This window comes from Monodon monoceros, unplaced genomic scaffold (assembly GCF_005190385.1).
Source record: "Monodon monoceros isolate NGI ecotype Baffin Bay Population unplaced genomic scaffold, NGI_Narwhal_1 Super_Scaffold_20, whole genome shotgun sequence".
Lineage (NCBI taxonomy): Eukaryota > Metazoa > Chordata > Mammalia > Artiodactyla > Monodontidae > Monodon > Monodon monoceros.
In genome coordinates, this window is record NW_021703777.1 from 94,102,017 (window position 1) to 94,120,251 (window position 18,235).

The 18,235-nt window shown below is 42.5% G+C and overlaps 1 protein-coding gene across 1 annotated transcript in view; it reads left to right on the forward strand.

Moving 5' to 3' along the window:
• Nucleotides 1–17,499, forward strand: part of PROM1 (prominin 1) — a 93,037-nt gene extending 75,538 nt beyond the window's left edge. Inside the window, exons 14-25 of the mRNA XM_029235618.1 lie at nt 842–945; nt 3,223–3,307; nt 4,844–4,990; nt 5,668–5,739; nt 6,733–6,825; nt 8,788–8,841; nt 9,452–9,532; nt 9,636–9,704; nt 12,393–12,485; nt 15,602–15,720; nt 16,639–16,663; nt 17,086–17,499. Of these exons, the coding sequence (XP_029091451.1) occupies nt 842–945; nt 3,223–3,307; nt 4,844–4,990; nt 5,668–5,739; nt 6,733–6,825; nt 8,788–8,841; nt 9,452–9,532; nt 9,636–9,704; nt 12,393–12,485; nt 15,602–15,720; nt 16,639–16,663; nt 17,086–17,100 (957 nt within the window). The 3' untranslated portion in view covers nt 17,101–17,499. The remainder of the gene's footprint in view (nt 1–841; nt 946–3,222; nt 3,308–4,843; nt 4,991–5,667; nt 5,740–6,732; nt 6,826–8,787; nt 8,842–9,451; nt 9,533–9,635; nt 9,705–12,392; nt 12,486–15,601; nt 15,721–16,638; nt 16,664–17,085) is intronic.
• Nucleotides 17,500–18,235: the final 736 nt, after the last annotated feature.

Here is an 18,235-nt window from a genome sequence, read left to right on the forward strand (position 1 = left end):
CACACTCTAGGAAACCAGGTGCAAGTTTAGCTTCATTAGTTAATGAGGAAGTTTTGATCTACATGTTTGTCTTCTAACTTTGGCTTTCCAGTGTTTTTCTCTAGATTCTGATTTTAAAAATATGTTTTCCTATTTTATTGTATATATTTTTTCACCTCAAATCTGTTATAAAATCAGGTGAATGCTTGCTAAAATAAACCAGTTGTGGTGGTGGTATTTTAATTACTCAGTTGGTTGAAGAAAATTAAATCGGGAGCATCAGTTTGTCAAATTATCTCCATTTGGCCTCTTGATAAAAAATAATAATAACATATCAAACCAGACTTCATCATCTTTTGTACTGTGTTAAATTGTTAAAAAGGAATTCTTAAAAAATAGAGGATATTTTGAAACCATTTACACTCCGTAAGTGTATATACAGTCATGTACCAATTAGCCCACCTTAAATATACATAATGTGAAGTCAAAGATTGTGCCAGATTTAATTCCTTTTGTCTAGAGGGAAGTAGTGAAGATCTGGGTCTACTGCTTCATGGCTTTCTATTAGATATTCTGAATCAAATTATCTATTTTTCTCCCATTTCTAATGTGTTTATTTTACTAAAATGAAATGTTCCCCCCCCAAAAGTAGTCTCAATAATTCCTACTAATGCTATCCAGTGGTCGATATCTTTATTCCAATCACACTATTATTTTCTAGTTTTAAGTTGAAAATCAATGAGGAAAATCATGGTATAAAAATCCCCCAGATGCCATATATTGAACAGAATATTCATTTTATTATATGCATGTATGTTAGTGTAAAACTGTCTTTATAAAAAAGTTTTTAAATTTGTTCTAGGTTTTGGACACGCCATATTTACTAAATGCCGATTGGAAATACTATCTCTCTGGCATGGTATTTAACAAACCAGATATTCATCTCACTTTTGAACAAGTTTACAGGTATAAATAATTGCATCATGCATTTTTTGCTACTTAGAATGTTGTGTTTTTACAATGAGAATTTTGCTTTCAACATGTCTTTAATTTTAACGGTCAACTTTCCAGTTTTAGAAGTAAGCTGTTCTCTGGTCTTAGCAGTAAGACCAAAAAGATAATCTTTTCCCTGAAAGCCTTCTGGGCCTTAGGATGGTGCTGTCCCAAGCCGCCCTGTCTTAATTACTAGAATTCACTGGTAACAGTGACCCTAAAATGCATTCTTGTTTAAGAATCACCCTGCCCCAAGTAAATGCCATATAACAAGAATTCATTGGATGGGTCTGTTGATGGAAACAGTCAGTAAACATGGGAATTCCCTGGAGGTTCAGTGGTTACAACTCAGCGCTTTCACTGCCAGGGCCCAGGTTTAATCCCTGGTCAGGGAACTAATATCCCGAAAGCCATGGTGTGGCAAAAAAAAAAAAAAGAAAGAAAGAAGAAGAAAATCATAAACAGTCTGTAATAGGAATAGAAAAGAGTTTTATTTGAGCCAAACTGATGACTATAGCCCCAGAGACAGCCTCACATATAGCTCTGAGGAATTGTTCCAGAGAACCATGGCTTTCAGAATAGTTTTATATCTTGTCAGAACAAAGAACATTAAACAAGTCAGGGATACATTCATTAAAGGTTTCAAAAAAAAAAAAAAAAAAAACAGATCAGGATATACACAGTGAATCACTGTGCCCTTGGCACCTGGGAAGGGAGTCTTATCATCAAAGGAGTACCAACATAGATGTCCCAGGGAGCGAGATATTTAATCTTTATTTTGAACACGGACACTCTTGACTTCTGGTCATTGCACCCTTTTCTTTCATAATTAAAGCCGATGCACAGTGTGTGTTTGACAGGCCACAAACAGCTTGTTTTAGTCAGCATAAAGTTTGAGTTAAATCACGTAGAAGCCAGAATGACTTCCCGAGACCTCAATATGTGAACATTTCTTTCGTCAGGTCCAAATCTCAGACGTGCTAATTGCAATGCAGCTGGAGATCCAGGCTGTACAGTCAGGCTGCCTGGGCTCCAGTCCTGGCTCTACCACCGGGGCCTTTGTGATCTTGGGCAGTTCCACTTCCTGTCGCTTCAATAGGGATGATGACAATAGTAATCTGAGTATCACCAGCTCCCCATCACCTCTAGCGAATGAGACAGCAAACAAGCGGCACAGGTGTCAATCACTCACACCTTGCCTCCATGGCAGGCAATGGTCATCAACTGTGGTCTTCTACTTTGCCCAGAGGGTCACAGGAGCCTTCTCAACAGCACGTTCTCGGTAGACATTTTCAATTCATTGGAGTTTCTGTGCACAGTTAATCCATCCCTAGGCTCAGAGGAGGCCGAGCTCCTTGGCCTGGTCTGCCGGCTCTTTGTGATTCTGGCTCCCGTGGAACTCTCTGGTCTTACCTCTGTTGGTTAGTGTATCAGACTCTCTGTTCCAATGCCAACCTACTTGGGGCTCCCTGGAGAGGAGTATCCCACCTCTTGGGGATGCGGGAAAGCTGCTTCTCCCAGGCATCCCTCGGGACTGGAGGGCCTTGGCTACTGCACAAGGAAGAGGCGCCCCAGGAAGTGGCCATCTGGGTGGCAAGGATATGCATCAGATGAGGCCACCCTGCTTAGCTCAGCCGAGGAAGCGTTTGTCACATTTTAAAGAAGCACGGAGAAGTGAGGCCAAGTTAGGTTTATAGCCGAAGTGGACCTACCGTTTGGATGTTTGTTGCCCCCTCCCTATCTCCATCCTACCCTTAGTCCAACCTTAGGTTTAGTAGGTGAAGCTCAACCCTGGAAATATGGAGGGAGATGGTCTGTCAGGGGCTTGATAGAGTTTTAATCTTTTATGAAATCTTTTAATGATAGTGCTTTGTAACTTACCTCTTTCTGACATTTGTTGTTTTTTTAGATTAGGGTTTATTTCTTCCCAATTTGTAAACTTGTTATTTACTCACAGCACTGGAAAGAACACAAAGGACACAGATGGAAGGATGTAGTATTTACCAGTCCTAGTGTGTCTGTTGCAAACATGGGACATTTAGTAAAACAGGGAACGAAGTGAGGAATGGCGGGCACCCGGGGTTTCGTGCAGCCACTGGTGGTGGCCTTCTGTGTCCACACCCAGATGCCACGTCTGTGGTCACAGATTAAACAAAGACGAACAGTTCGCCTTTCTCTCCATCCTTAGCAGTGGACAGAGGTAGCCACAGCTGCCTTTCTGGATCCTGATTTCTCTGTTTATTCCCTCAGTGATTGCAAAGAAAATAAAGGCATTTATACCACACTTAAGCTAGAGAACACCTACAATATCAGTGAACATCTCAGCATTAAAGAGGTGAGTAACTAGAACCAATCAGAAAATTAACATTTCTTTACTAAATTCAGTTGTCTTTTTTTTTTTTTATGAGTCACATAAGATAAAAATTAACCATTTTAAAGTGACTTTAGTACATTTGCAAGGCTATGCAACTCTCACCTCTACCTAATTCCAAAATATTTGCATCACCCTCGACCAGTTGACTTTCTTGAGGCATGAGTTTCTCTAGCAGATGACGGAAGATCCTCTCCAGGGGCGTCCCTGCAGACACTTCACAGGGAAAGAGTTTATCCTTTGAGTGTCCCTGTTCCTGGAGGCACAAACCCCACTTGTTTCCCAGGGATACTGACTCTCCCAGACCAGCCATCCTTTTCTGTCACATCCCTGAGTGGGGACAAGAACCGTGGCCCACAGAGTCCTCACTCCTTATGAATGATGGCTGTGGCCCCAGGGCTCCCAGATAGGCCTTTAACAAGAGACAGAGTAGCAACAAGGATGGAAGGGACAGAGGGAATGAATGACCTCTCCTCCTCCTTTGTCCAGACCGGCACCCAAGCCTTGAGTGTTCAGACTCCAAGGAGAGATCCCTGTAGAGCACACTGGCTGGAGGAAGGGGCAAGGGGGCTTCAGCAGCCCAGGCCTAGGGCACCCTTAGCCTAGGCTGTGCCCACTCCCTCATACATGGAGGCCTTCTGGCCTTCTCAGCTGTGCAGGAGAGAATCTAAGGAACCTTGCTTCTTCTGGGCTTCCGATATAGAAGCAATTACCGAGGAAAATCAAGGGGAGAAGTTGTTCCCCAAACCCCATGGCTTACCCACTGAGGCATCACAGAAGGCTTCCAGGGTTGCCATGAGGCCACAGCAGCCTGATGATTTTCAGGTGTGAAGAGGTTTATTTGAAAGCTGTATACAAATTTCGGATTCTCTTCCCTAAATATAGCTTGCATGTATTTATAAATAAAATATAATTTTTCAAGCAAGCCCTAATCGATGCCCTCTACGCATTTACTCATTATGCCACGTGCCATTTTCTTGGTGCACCATGATGAGTAGGGTGGGAGAGGCCCCAAGTCATGAACCACGTTCCCGTTGATCTCAAGTCTCTCTATTACCCAAGTCCAGTGCATGCTGCCTCCTTCCCCTGGAAAGCAGCCTGCCCAGCCCCTTTCAGCATCTCTGTTTGTCAAGACTTGCTCAGAAGTCACCTCCTCTCTGTTGCCCTCCCCAGCCTCCTGCCTTGAAAGGCTCTGCCCCTAGTGTCCCAATGCATTTCATGTGCCTTTATCACGACACTGCCTCTTCCCTTTGAGATCTTTGAGGGTGGAGATGCAATATGATTTTGTTTTGCATTCCACCTCCTCACATAGTGCTTGGCATAGGGCAGGGAGGTGGGGAAGGAATGGGAGGGGAGAGAAGAGAACCGGGAAGAAACGCCAGTCAGGTACGTGTGTATTTGTTTTGGCCTGTGTAATTTTATTGCTGTTTTAAAGCATTAAGTAGGTGATGTTTTTGGAGAAGAGTGGATTTATTTATATCTTTCCTTTTTATTATGCAGCATACCGGAAACATAAATGATAATTTTGAAAATATGAATATAAGAATTGACAATATAGTTCTGCTGGATGAGGCAGGAAGAAGAAACCTTATGGATTTCAGCTCTTCAGGAATAGACAAAATAGACTATGGTGCCTTCATGGCTGCGGTATGACCCATATGTCCACACATGATCTTTTGGGGAAAAGTCAGGGCATCGTGTGTGTGTGTGTGTGTGTGTGTGTGTGTGTGTGTGTGTGTATAAAAAAATTTTTTTGTTTGTTAGTTTTTATTTTTGTTTTTTTATTGAGATGAGATTCACTCAACATGAAATTAACTCTTTTACCAAGTGAGCAATTCACTAGAATTTAGTATAATCACAATGTTAAATAACTATCATCTCTATCTAGTTCCAAAGAACCTTCATCACCCCAAAAGAAAGCCCCGATCCCATTAAGCAATTGCTCCCCATTTCCCACTCCCAGCCCCTGGCAACCATCGCTCTGTGTTCAGTTTCTGTGAATTTACCTATGTTGGATATTTCATATGAATGGAATCATACGGTATGTGACCTTTTGTGTCTGATAACCTTAACTGGTCTGTTTCATGTAGCCCAAGTTTTTTGAGATTCATGTACATTACAGCATGTATCAGTATTTTATTTCTCTTTATGGTTGAATACAAATAATACTGTGTGTATAAACAAGAATGCAGATGTGTCTAGCCTTAGAGTGTCTAGCCTTAGTTTATGGTTGTGGACTCATGTTCACTCTGTTGCTTATTAAAATGCTGTTAAGGTTCAAAAATCCCATATCCATAACACAGCTTTTTACACCTCTTTTGTAGACTGGGAAAAATCCCACAAAAGTGAATCTTTTATCATTTGCAAATGATCTAGAAGTAAAAGCCAACCATTTGGTGAGTTCAAACGGTCCGGTTCAAGGCTGTCATTGTTGTAGATGTGAAATGTCAGTACCGTTCTTAGAGAAGCTATGGGAAGAGGTTCCTTGTACCACAAGTAACCCTTGTTTAAACACGCCGCTCTGTGCATGTTAAAAGTTCCCATCAGCAGCCATTGCCACATGGCGCCACAGTCCGTGAGCGTGTGAAGGTTCCCAGGGCAGCTTCAGGGTGCAGGCTCTTCCCAGCAGTGGTGCTGCTGCCCTCACTGCTTGAGCACCGGACCTGCTTTCACTCCATCCACCCCTCCACTGCCAAACACCTGTGCACACATTTTCTTGCAATGTAGGGAATGGTAACTGAGGACATGGGAGGGAGATCCCGTTTGGTGCTTTGCATCGCCAATAATGAGCGGATAAGGGAGGGCAAAGACACCATCCAAGCCCCATAAGCTTCCCCATTACCAGCTTCTCTGCTGGTTGGTGACTAATGGCTGTAACTGGTCCCTTTCACAAAGCAGCAGACCTGGACTCTGGGGGAAGACCAGGATTTAAATCCTGAGTCAGCCTCTTCCTAACTGTGGGAACTTAGGCACAATATTTCACCCCATGTGCCTCAGTTTCCTCATCTGTTAAATGGAAGCAGTAGTAACGCTTGTTAGACGTTACTATACTAAAAACGATTTAAGTGTGAGTTAAATAAAATTTCTCAGTTGATTGAGCCTTGGTTTTCTCATGTGTAAAATGGAGCTATAGCTACTGTAAAGCGGCTTTACAGTGGCTTTATTATGGTGAAGTGAGAGAGAGAGAGAAGGCAGCCTCAGGCACTCAGCAAGAACCGATGCGGGTGGGTTATTGTTGAGAGTTCATGGTTTGAAGGAGGGTGTCTTGGCACTGTCCCTCCAACTTCGTCATCATATAAGAAGGGCTGCATACTTCTGTCCTGATTAGAGAGAGCGCTCCAGAGTCTGGAAACAGGTACTAATATTTATTTACTTTATTCTCTTTGTAGCCCCCAGGAAATTTGAAACAGACCCTGAAAAATAATGCAGGAATCTTAAGAAATATTCATCGTGACGAAATCATTCCTTTGCAAAAATTAATGGTAACAATCAACAACCTTTGATATTTCGCTGTGACCTGGGCAAACTCTGTTTCACCTAGCCTAATGATATATTGATATGTCGCGCGTAGGTCAAATTTGGTTGACGCCAGGCTAAGAAATTGAGCTATTTTTAAAATAGATGATAGTAGCTGGGCTTTGAAGAGGACACATTTTCAATTTTCACCACAGATTTTCTGCCTCTTTGTTGCTTTTCCATTTGAGTGTGCACAGTTATTTTAAATCTGTGCTTGCCTCCTCTGTTTTTCTCTCGTTTCCATGGCCTTAAACAGGCTCCCCTAAGCCATGCAGCAGCTGAAGTGCTGGACTCAGTCTTACTTAGTTTATTTTTATCAAACTCTCTGTCTTTACACCCTGCCATGAAATATGTGAGGCCAGGCGATGTCCTTCTTTCCACGTTCATTTAGCTCTACTCCCTGTTCCGATGTCCTTTGCCCCTCTCTTCCGTCCAGCTTTCTCACTCTTCCTGTCTTTTCTTTCCTCTCTGCCTTCCGGCTTCTTTCCTAAATGCCAGAAAGGCAGTTTGTAACAGAGAAAGAACATGGGCTCTGGAGTCAGGCCGACCTGATTTCAAATCTTGCTTCTGCCTCTCCGAAGTCTTGTGGCTTTCGGTTTTCTCATCTAAAAATGGTGGGAAGGGTCCTTGCCTCACTGTTAGCTGGCTCTTGGACATGAAGGATCTGACCTCCCAGAGGGACTCTGCAAAAAGGAGCCATTATTACTATGCTTGCATATGGGAGGGTCATGTTTGCAGTTGTCAAGGGGAAGACTGTGTGGGAACCAGGTTACAGAGTCAGCCTGCTGAGGTTTGAAGAAGCTTATTCGTCCATTTGACTCCACCTTCAGAATCTTCTAGAACTAGTGTTTACCATCTCTCTCTTCACTTTTCCTCCTGCCTTTCTAATTCAGTGGAGTATTCACAAAGTCCTCCTCTACAATTTTCTTACATGGTGTGCTGCACTCGCCACAGTTCTCTCTCTGCTATACTTTATGCCTAGCACAAATATGTTAACATTTTAAGCTGGTGTTGACATGTTCCTTACATGTCCTACTTGAAGGAAATTCAAGTAGACACAGGACTCCTCGGCCTTTTCAGAGTTGGGGCAACCTACAATTAGGCAAGTTGTTCTGTGGATGTGACCTACAATCTAAACCAGAGGTTAGCAAACTGTGGCCCTGAAAACTGCAGCCCGTGGGCCCCCTCCGGCCTGCTGCCTGTATTTATTTATTTACTTACTTATTTGTTTATTTATTTTTTTATTTTGGCCATGCCGTGCGGCATGCGGGATCTTAGTTCCCTGATCAGGGATCGAACCTGGGTCCCCAGTAGTGGAAGCTCAGAGTCCTAACCACTGGACCACCAGGGAATTCCTCTGCTGCCTGTTTTTACAAATAAAGTTTGACTGGAACACAGCCAGGCCCACCTAGTTGACAGATGATCTGTGGCTGCTTTTGGCTACAAGGGCAAAGTTGAGAGATTAGGACAGGATATGGTCCACAGAGTCTACAGTATTTACTATCTGGTCCTTAACCGATAAAGTTTGCCAATTCCTCATCTAAACCATGCAAATTAAGCCACTCTTGTTGAACAGGTTTTACTGTAAACAATGCCTGCCACTTTGAGCAAACCTGATTCAAGAGTTTTGTGGCTACCTTACACATGGTGTGCTGCCCGTTGAAGCTCTAGAATGTGTATCCCAATTTTCTTCTTCAGCTTTTCTTCTACCCAAATATGTGAGGTTTTCTTCTACCCAAATATGTGAGGTGCATATTGTTCCTCGTGTTCTCGAATGAAACTATTACAGAGTATTACTATTACTAATGATACTATTACAGAGTAAAGTCGGATTTGATGGCTGACTTATGGGTTGGGGGGATACAAAGCATGTGATCTTGCAGCTTCACGTTACAGGTCAGGAAATATGATCTGTGTTTATTCACCAGAGTGCTGTGCACCAAAAATTGAAGGAGCTTCAACAGAAAAGCAGTGGATTGGGGGTAAGGATTTGTTTTCTTTCTCTATCTTGGGGTCTTGTTACAAAAGCACACACAGACTTTCAGAGATGTTGGGTTTTGCAGGTACTTTAAGTAAAATCAAGTCTCAGTTATCCACCCATTTTAAACACCAAATTGGGTTTTCCCACCCTCTCCTTTCTGCAAGGACTTCTGTAAATGAAGACCGCATCCTGGCATGTTATGTACGCAGGAGAAAGCTGTTTTTGGATGTGTAGGATGCAAGTGTAGGTGGTACATCGGTCACTTTTACAGAGATAATTCTGCTTGACAAACAGCCTCCAAATCTCAGTGCCTTCCACACACAAACTTTCACTCTCACTAGAAAACCAGTACAGTGCCACCCACCATCTGTGTGCCATTGGCCAAAGCAAGTCACAGAGCCAAGCTCATCATCATGGGGTGGGGACGTATACCCGTCTCCTGGGAAGCCAAGCCAGGGAAGGTGTCACCAGTCATGAACAGCTAGTAGAGTCTTAACTAGCAAGTCATGGGGGCGTGGGGCTGAGTTAACAGTACTCGCATCAATATACAAACTGTCTGATGAAATTCTTTTATCACTTGATACCGTGTCGAGCGTTGCTGTGTTTTCCAGGTGAAAGTGGCCAATATCATTCTCTTTTTGGATTCTGCTCAGGACTTCATCACAAACCGAATCTCCACAATTATTGCTGAAGTAAGTGGTTATGCCAGTAAGTGGGTGTGTGACCATAACTGCATGATCACAGAGGATGGTAGAGTCATTTTAATGGCTTTATTACTCTTTGATGTCTTTCCAGGAAAGTAAGAAGTATGGGAATACGATAATCAGCTACTTCGAACATTATCTGCAGTGGGTCAAAATCTCTGTAAGTGGTTTATCGGTGATGAACATAAGGGGGCTGTGTCTTGGGAGAGTCATTTTCTAGGATAAAATCAGGAGGAAATCAAATTAAATTCACAGAAATTAGACAGAAGGTAAGTAAAAGGACCTTGAACGTAGGAGCCACAAGTGGAGGCACCATAAGACTCAGCACAAGTGTGTCCATGATGGGCAGCTTCCCGGGCCTGCCCACCACGGACAGCATGCCCCTTGTATTCTCCCCCGGGTCCCTTTGCTCATTGCTGGAGGGATTCTGGTCTCCTCGACTGTGTCTCCCCTGGCAAACCGTGAGCTCCTTACGTTAGAGTCCATTTGCAGCTGTGGTTTGTACACGCCCTGGGCAGCACTGAACCTGCTATGTCATTGGTGTATTGGTCGACTAGGGGGCTTAAACAACAGGAGCTTATTTTCTCACAGTTCTGGAGGCTGGAAGTCCAAGATCAAAGTGTCGGCAGGTTGGTTTCTTCTGAGGTCTCTTTCCTTGACTTGTCGGTGGCCGTCTTCCCCTTGTGTCCCCACGTCGTCTTCCTTCTGTGTCTGTGTCCAGATTTCTTTTATAAAGACACCAGTCCTATTGGATTAGAGTCATCTTAGTGACCTAATTTTACCTGAATTCCTCTTTGAAGACCCTATCTCCATATACAGTCACATTCTGAGGTACGGGAGGTTAGGACTTTGACATGGGAACCTTTGGGGGACAAAATTCAGTCCATAAAGTTAAGTCTCCATGAATAAATCAGTAGAGAGAAGTGGAGGAGCAGAGTGAAGTTTCCAGTGGCGCACGCAACCGATGGAGAATTATACTACCTTTTCTCCACACCCTCCCCAGCATTTATTATATGTAGACTTTTTTTTTTTTTTTTTGTGGTACGCGGGCCTCTCACTGTTGTGGCCTCTCCCATTGCGGAGCACAGGCTCCGGACACACAGGCTCAGCCGCTCCGCGGCATGTGGGATCTTCCTGGACCGGGGCACAAACCCATGTCCCCTGCATCGGCAGGTGGACTCTCAACCACTGCACCACCAGGGAAGCCCTATATGTAGACTTTTTGATGGTAATCATTCTGACTCGTGTGAAGTAATACCACACTGTAGTTTTGATTTGCATTTCTCTAATAATGAGCGATGTTGAGCATCTTTTCATGTGCCTGTTGGCCATCTGTATGTTTTCTTTGGAGAAATGTCTATTTAGGTCTTCTGTCTTTTTGGATTGGGTTGTTTGGTTTTTTTTGTTATTGAGCTGTATAAGCTGTTTGTATATTTTGGAAATTAAGCTCTTGTTGGTCACATCATTTGCAAATGTTTTCTCCCATTCCGTAGGTTGTCTTTTTGTTTTATTTATGGTTTCCTTTGCTGTGCAAAAACTTTCAAGTTTAATTAGGTCTCATTGGTTTATTATTGCTTTTGTTTCCATTACTCTAAGGAGAGGGATCCAAAAACTATTGCTGCAACTTATGTCAAAGAGTGTTCTGCCTATGGTTTCCTCTAGGAGTTTTATAGTATCCAGTCTTACATTTAGGTCTCTAATCCCTTTTGAGTTTATTTTTGTATATGGTCTTAGAGAATGTTCTAATTTCATTCTTTTACATGTAGCGGTCCAGTTTTCCCAGCACCACTAATTGAAGAGACTGTCTTTTCTCCATTGTATATTCTTGTCTCCTTTGTCATAGATGAATTGACCATTAGTGCGTGGGTTTATTTCTGGGCTTTCTATCCTGTTGCATTGACCCATGTGTACCCTTACCCCACTTTTTATAAAACTAACAGTGAAAAAGCCTATAAAGAGAGTGTATACGGTTGTTTGAGCTTGGAGAAACATAATGTTATTAATATGGGCTGCCTTGTAAGGTAGAGGTGGAAGAAAAGGGGGAGGTGAGCCAACCAATAAAGGAAAAGAAATAAGACACACTCCCCACCCCAGGAACTAGCATCTAGCTTCTTGTACTTACTCCAGAGTTTTTTGAATGAATGAATACAGTTTTCTTAAGCTAATGGGATTGGAGCATCTGTCTGTGATTCATTAAACTTGTTTAGTCTTACCTCAGTAATGAGTACTTTGCTTTCTGTCTTCTAAAACGGAGGTCAGCAGGTCCTGCCATTTTTGTAAATAAAGTTTTATTGGCACACAGCCACACCCATTTGTTCATATATTGTCTGTGGCTGTTTTCGCCCCACCATGGCAGAGTGGAGCAGTTGCGACAGATACATCTCAGCCAAGCCTGCAAAGTCTAAAATATTTACTCTCTGGCCCTTTATAGAAAAAGTCTGCCAACCCCTGTTCTAAAATGTAGACTTATTCATTACCTAACTTTCCACTTTCTCCCCACATCCTTTGTCAGACTACAAAGGCGGCGGGTAAGAAACTCAGACTGAGGCACTGTGCTGACCACATATACTCTTTAAGTCTCTGCAGAGTCCAGCAAGATACTTTTCCAAATAACAAACCGGGGAACTAAAAACCAAGGCTCAGAGAGAATCGGGGTCTTCCTTTCAAGTACATACTTTTTTATGTCGTAGAACTCATCCATAGAAATCAGCCATCAGCTCCATATCCAGAGGGCCTAAGGATTCTTTTTGTGAACAGGCCAGAAGTGAATAGGGTGTTTAATTTTATTCTTGTGGAATTTTGTGGGTGTGGCTCCATCTAAGTTTGCCTGTTTTTCTTACCCCCATAGATCACTGAGCAAATGGCAGCCTGCAAACCAGTGGCCACCGCTCTAGATTCGGCTATTGATGTCTTTCTGTGCAGCTACATTATTGACCCCCTGGTAAGAATTTCATCTTTCAAAAGAAGAAAACACAGTAAACTCATTATCTTTGATTTTTTTTTCAGATGGTAGTTCACACTATAATATAAAATAGGTTTCTGCTTGGGTCTGTTACAGTTGTAGAATCCAAGACCTAAGATCTAAAATGTAGATGAATGTGTTCTGACACTAATAAGCTAGAAAAGTCAAAGTCCTCGCTGCATATCTTCACTCCTTACTTGAATTTTATTTACAGAAGTCAAGAGACCCTCATGAAGAAAACTGTTTGTCTGAAATAATTAGAAAGGAACATCACTGGTGTGCAGAGTGCCAATATTCCAAAGGACTCTTAGTGCAGCTATATATGTAACCCTAAAGCTATAGCAAACTTAGTTTAATTTTTGAGTTAACAGCCCTTTAAGATGTTACCATTGGGCTGGTAAGTTCCAGTTAACCAAGTTTATTCCTCAGCTCTGTTCACTCCTCGATATACACTGACTCTCTCCATGAGTCAATCCTCTCATTCCCTTCACTTAAAGCACCTCAGTGACTCACTGTTAATATCACAGGAAGGATCAGGATCCTTAATGTCATGCTCTAGGCCCTGCATGATTGGGTACCTGCCCATTGGCACATTTTGTACTATTTGATCACTTTTCTCACTGTGCTTCAGTGTTTTCTTTCGTTTCTTTATATATTCCAATAAAGATGTTAAAAAAAAATCTAGATTTCCCCACCCCAGGGCCTTTGCATATGCCAGTTCTGCTGCCTAGAAATTAGACACAAGCTCCTTCTCCCTCTGTTTCTCTCTCATTCTTCCCCTCTACACCCATATCCCACCTAGCTGACTCCTCTAGGTCTTATAATATAATGGTTGAGAACACAGACTCTGAATTCAAATTCCACTTCTACATTTTCTGAACTCCGTGACGTGGAAAAATTATTTATCTTTTCTGAGCTTCTTCACCTTAATAGGGTTGTTTTGATGGTTCAAAGAGAGACTACATGGAAAGCCCTTAACACCTTTCCTGGTACATTAACACACTCCACAAATGTTCGCTGTTATTAGCTGTTGTTCCGTTTTCGGGTCCTAGCTCAAACATATCTTTTTTTCCGGGAAGGTTTTTCTGATCTTCCCAACTACATTTGGCTCCCTTTTGTACACTCCCATGGAACTTTCTGCTTTTCCTGTAGAGATGTTTTTGCTGTTTGTATTGTACATTGGTGTGGCTCTTTGGTAAGACCTGTCCCCCGCAACACACACTAGACTCTGAACTCCGTGAGCGCGAGCTGTGTGTTCACTGCTGTGACCCTGTCATCTGGAGTGTTGTCTGGCACAGGCCATAAGGATGATCAGATAGCTGCCTGTCACGGTACATTCAGATTGCTCTGTCCGTCCATCTCTCTCTCTGTTCCATTATCACTTGTCTCTCTGGGAGGGACTTTTGTACCTGGATGGAAATGATCCTCACACTTTCCCAGCCATGCAGATCTCCCGCCTTGGTCTCCTGGCTGCTTCCCCCCCCTCCTGACTTTGTACCCTTTTGTCTGCTGCTTGGAGCCCCTGCTTAATCAAAGCCCTCATTAGGGGAGCCCTAGGTTAGTTAGGCTGGTTCCTTCTGAACTGCTCTCCTTGCGCCCAGTCTCCATTGCCTGCCGCAGCCAGTCAGATCACCCAACCAGCAGGTGCCTCTCCAAAACCATCGGGGACCACTGGAGGGGAGGCCTGGAGGATGCTCAGGAAGACTGTAGGCTAGCGCTTTGTAGCAGGTGGTTTAAAGAGTAAGGAAGAGTTCTGGCCTTTGGCTCAGCCAGGAAAATAGACTCCTGGCTGGCAAACATGTTTCTTTTATATCTTGATTGTACCCAGAAGGAAAGGAATGGTTGTCATAAAGCTCTAAGCCTCTCAAAGCAAGGTTGAAAGTGTAGAAATCTACCAATAAAAGAATATGTGGGAAAGGAGAACAAATTTACTGAAAATTCTGGGCCAAGTGATGCCACTCTGTCCAACACTAAACTCAACCAGGAACAGAGCAGAAGCGCAGTGGCCGAAACATGAGGGTCTGGGCGGTTGTTTTTATGTCCGAGCTACCTTTTACCTCCCAGTGGGCTGGGGAGGGCTGCTCTAGTGTTACAGGGTTATCCTAAGGCAGGGGCCGCAGACTTGAGCCTCTACAAGGATCTGGAAGGTTGTAGATTTACAAAACAGGCCAAGACCAGACGCTGGCTAGTGTCTGGTACCCACAGAGCCATATACTGGTTGTGCACAGCCACCTCTGTTCTGATTGGTGGGTCAGGTTAAATAATGTTGGGTATCACCCCTGTAAGAGCTAGTGGTATGGCCTGCAACAGACTGAGGACAGATACCCCTCTTGAAGGAAGAACCATCACTCAGCTCCAGCTGATGTTGCCTTGTGGGAACGAGGGCTCAGCATTACGAGTTCCGACTTGAGACTTTTAGAGAAAAGACATAAAGCCAGGTTTCTGTGTGACATCTGACTTAGGAATATAAGCAGCTGTCTTTTAAAAAATACTTTAACATTGCTTTTTAGGCAGAACAGGATTGAATTCAGCCCATGACCATCCTTAAAGATTGGTTCAATTCATCATGGAACGTTTGTTGGGGGCATCGTTATGTACCAAGCATTGCATCTGTTTTCTTCACACAGTAGTGTTATGGGATGAGGATGCTGCCAATCCCACTGTTCAGAGGCAGAGCAAAGCCAGGAAGTTTAATGAACCACCCTCACATCAGAACAACTCAGAGAAGAATCTGAGCTCAGGCCTGCAGGCTGTCCATGCTCTTATGGCTGGCCTCAAAGCCGGGGGCCATCTAGTGGGATGGTTAGCTGTTGTTTGGGGGTGTCCTAGATGCTAAACCTTGCTTCAGCACTTGCTGCCTCTGTTCCTCATTTATAAAATAAATACGACAATAGGATCTATTCAAGGTTTTCAGAAAGATGGAATGAATTATAATAATAGGTAGCACTTCACACAGTGGCCAGCTCATCTTAAGTTCACAAAATTAGAATCCATTAAAAAAACTGCAAAATAAAGTTATTTTCCCCAAGCCGGTGTTGTTTTCCATTTCCCATCTTCAAGCATCTAATCCTCATGATTTTCCTTTTTCCCCGCAGAATTTGTTTTGGTTTGGTATAGGAAAAGCTACCGCATTTTTACTTCCGGCTATCATTTTTGCCGTAAAGCTGGCTAAGTACTACCGTCGAATGGATTCTGAAGATGTATATGACGATGAGTAAGTAGACAAGAGGCTGGGGAATCATTTTCTAAGTGGCGCTACCTTCCGAGCACTTGCTAAAGAACGGCTCTGATGCGATTAAACTTGATTTTTTTTTTTTTTATGATTACAACTATATGACATTCTTTTTTTAAAAATTTATTTTTTTATACAACAGGTTCTTATTAGTTATCCATTTTAAACATATTAGTGTATATATGTCAACCCCGATTTTTTTTATGATTACAACTATATGACATTCTTTTTCTTTAATTTTTTTTTTATACAGCAGGTTCTTATTAGTTATCCATTTTATACATATTAGTGTAATAGGTCATCCCTATTCAGATGAAATTTTTATACTGGTTTTCTTATGCTTATTTTAACTTTTTTTCCCCTTGCTTAATCGTCTCAGCTTCCTTAATCAGCCTTCTTATTTCTTTTTTTTTTTTGCGGTACGCGGGCCTCTCACTGTTGTGGCCTCTCCAGTTGCGGAGCACAGGCTCCGGACGCGCAGGCTCAGCGGCCATGGCTCACAGGCCCAGCCGCTCCGCGGCATGTGGGATCTTCCCGGACCGGGGCACAAACCCGTGTCCCCTGCATCGGCAGGCGGACTCGCAACCACTGCGCCACCAGGGAAGCCCCAGCCTTCTTATTTCTTGTTTGCAGTTCCTCTGTCTCAGGGACTTGGCACTTTACTTTATAACTGTTTTTACTAGTTTTCATTTTGGCTCCGTGGTCCACCCTTCACTCTGTGCCTGGTGAACTTGTATTCAAAATGTGCTCATTCTGACTTCATTTACCTCCTTCTTAATATGTGTTTCTCCTGAATTTGCTTTTTCAGCATCTGTATTAGAGTAAAAAGGTGGGGGATGCAACTGTTGAGCTGTAATTGTAATTGAAAAATCATTCTATCTCCTTTTTTGTGTTTTATAGTGTTGAAACTATACCCATGAAAAAAGTAAGCCTTTTCTTTTTTAAGCCATATTTCTAAGGTGGGACTGGGGAGGGCTTTATTATTAGATGACAAACTTTTAAAACTAAAATAATAACATTAAATTACATAACAACAACAAATATGCCCGGATAAAAATAAATGCTGACGCCTCTTAAAATGAGAGCTGGCACATGGAGAATACCAAAGACATCCTTGTTGAATGAATGAAAATCGTCTATGTTAAATTTATTAATATATAAACTGTTTGTTTGGATCTTTGGTTTTTTAAAGGGAAGAAAATGTAAATATACTTTTTTACTTTCTTTATAGATTTAACAAATTGTTATATACTTTTTACGACCATTACATTGTCTTTGTAATCCATGATGTAAATGCTTCATCTTAGAAATAACATGGTGTTTTTGGTGCATTTATTTTTGTTACAGTATGGAAAGTGCTAATATTGGTTCTCGTAGACATCAAGCCTCCAGAATGGAAAATGCCAATATTGGTTCTCGTAGACATTGAGGCACCCAGACAAATTGAACAAAGTTTTTAAACAGCTCCAACTGCATGAGTTCATGACCTGCAGCATCTCCAAATATTGGGAAAGAAACCTTCTGTTCAGGAGCTTACAGAGTTCAGTGAGGTCACACGGAGTACGCACTGACCAGCCTAAGAGTGGAAAGCGCACACGCCTATTTTTTAGAAGTTTTGCTTTAATCATCTGAGCCTTCTATGAAAATTTAAATATGTAAAACATTCATGAATTCCCAGTTTAGCCTTTGGAGCAAGACAGGAATTTGGGCACACTTCATCCAATGGGAACTTCGACTCCTAGTTAGACAAAGTCCAGAAAATAGCAGATCTGTGTGTAAACAATAAAAGAATGATTTCAGAATTATGACTCTAATCCTCTTATTGAAAAATAGATCTAAACTACAGATATCAATGAAGTCTCTGTATTATTTTCTTAGAGCGGCTGTAACACATCACACAAACTGAGTTGCTTAAAGCAATGTGTTCTCGAACTTTTATGGAGGCCAGAAGTCTGAAATCAACACGTCAGCAGAGTTGGTTCCTCTCAGAGAGCCTGAGGGAGAGTCTGTTCCGGGCCTTTCACCGAGATTCCGATGATTACTGCCAATCCTTGGCCTTCCTTGGCTTGTAGATGTATCACTCCAGTCTCTGCCTCTGTCTTCACATGGAGCTTCCCTTTGTGTGTGTGTCCCAATTCCCCTTATCTCCTAAGGAGACCAGTCACTGGGTCAGGGCCCATCCTAAGCAAGAATGAGCTCACCTTCATTTCATCGTATCTGCAAACAACCTATTTTCAAACATTCACAGGTTCTAGGTGAACATAAATTTGGTGGCGGGGTGGGCGGCGGGGCGGAGATTATTCCCCCCACACACACACAGTCACCCAACAACAATAGCAAATAGCCAAAGAGATAGAGAAGTGGACACGAAAGAAAGTGACACTGTACACACAGAAATTAAGGTAAATTACCAAAATCAGAAATGGCAGAAAATAAAAAAATGTTAGTAGACATACACAAAATAGTGACTCATTCCCCTCTTAGTTTTAACCTTTAA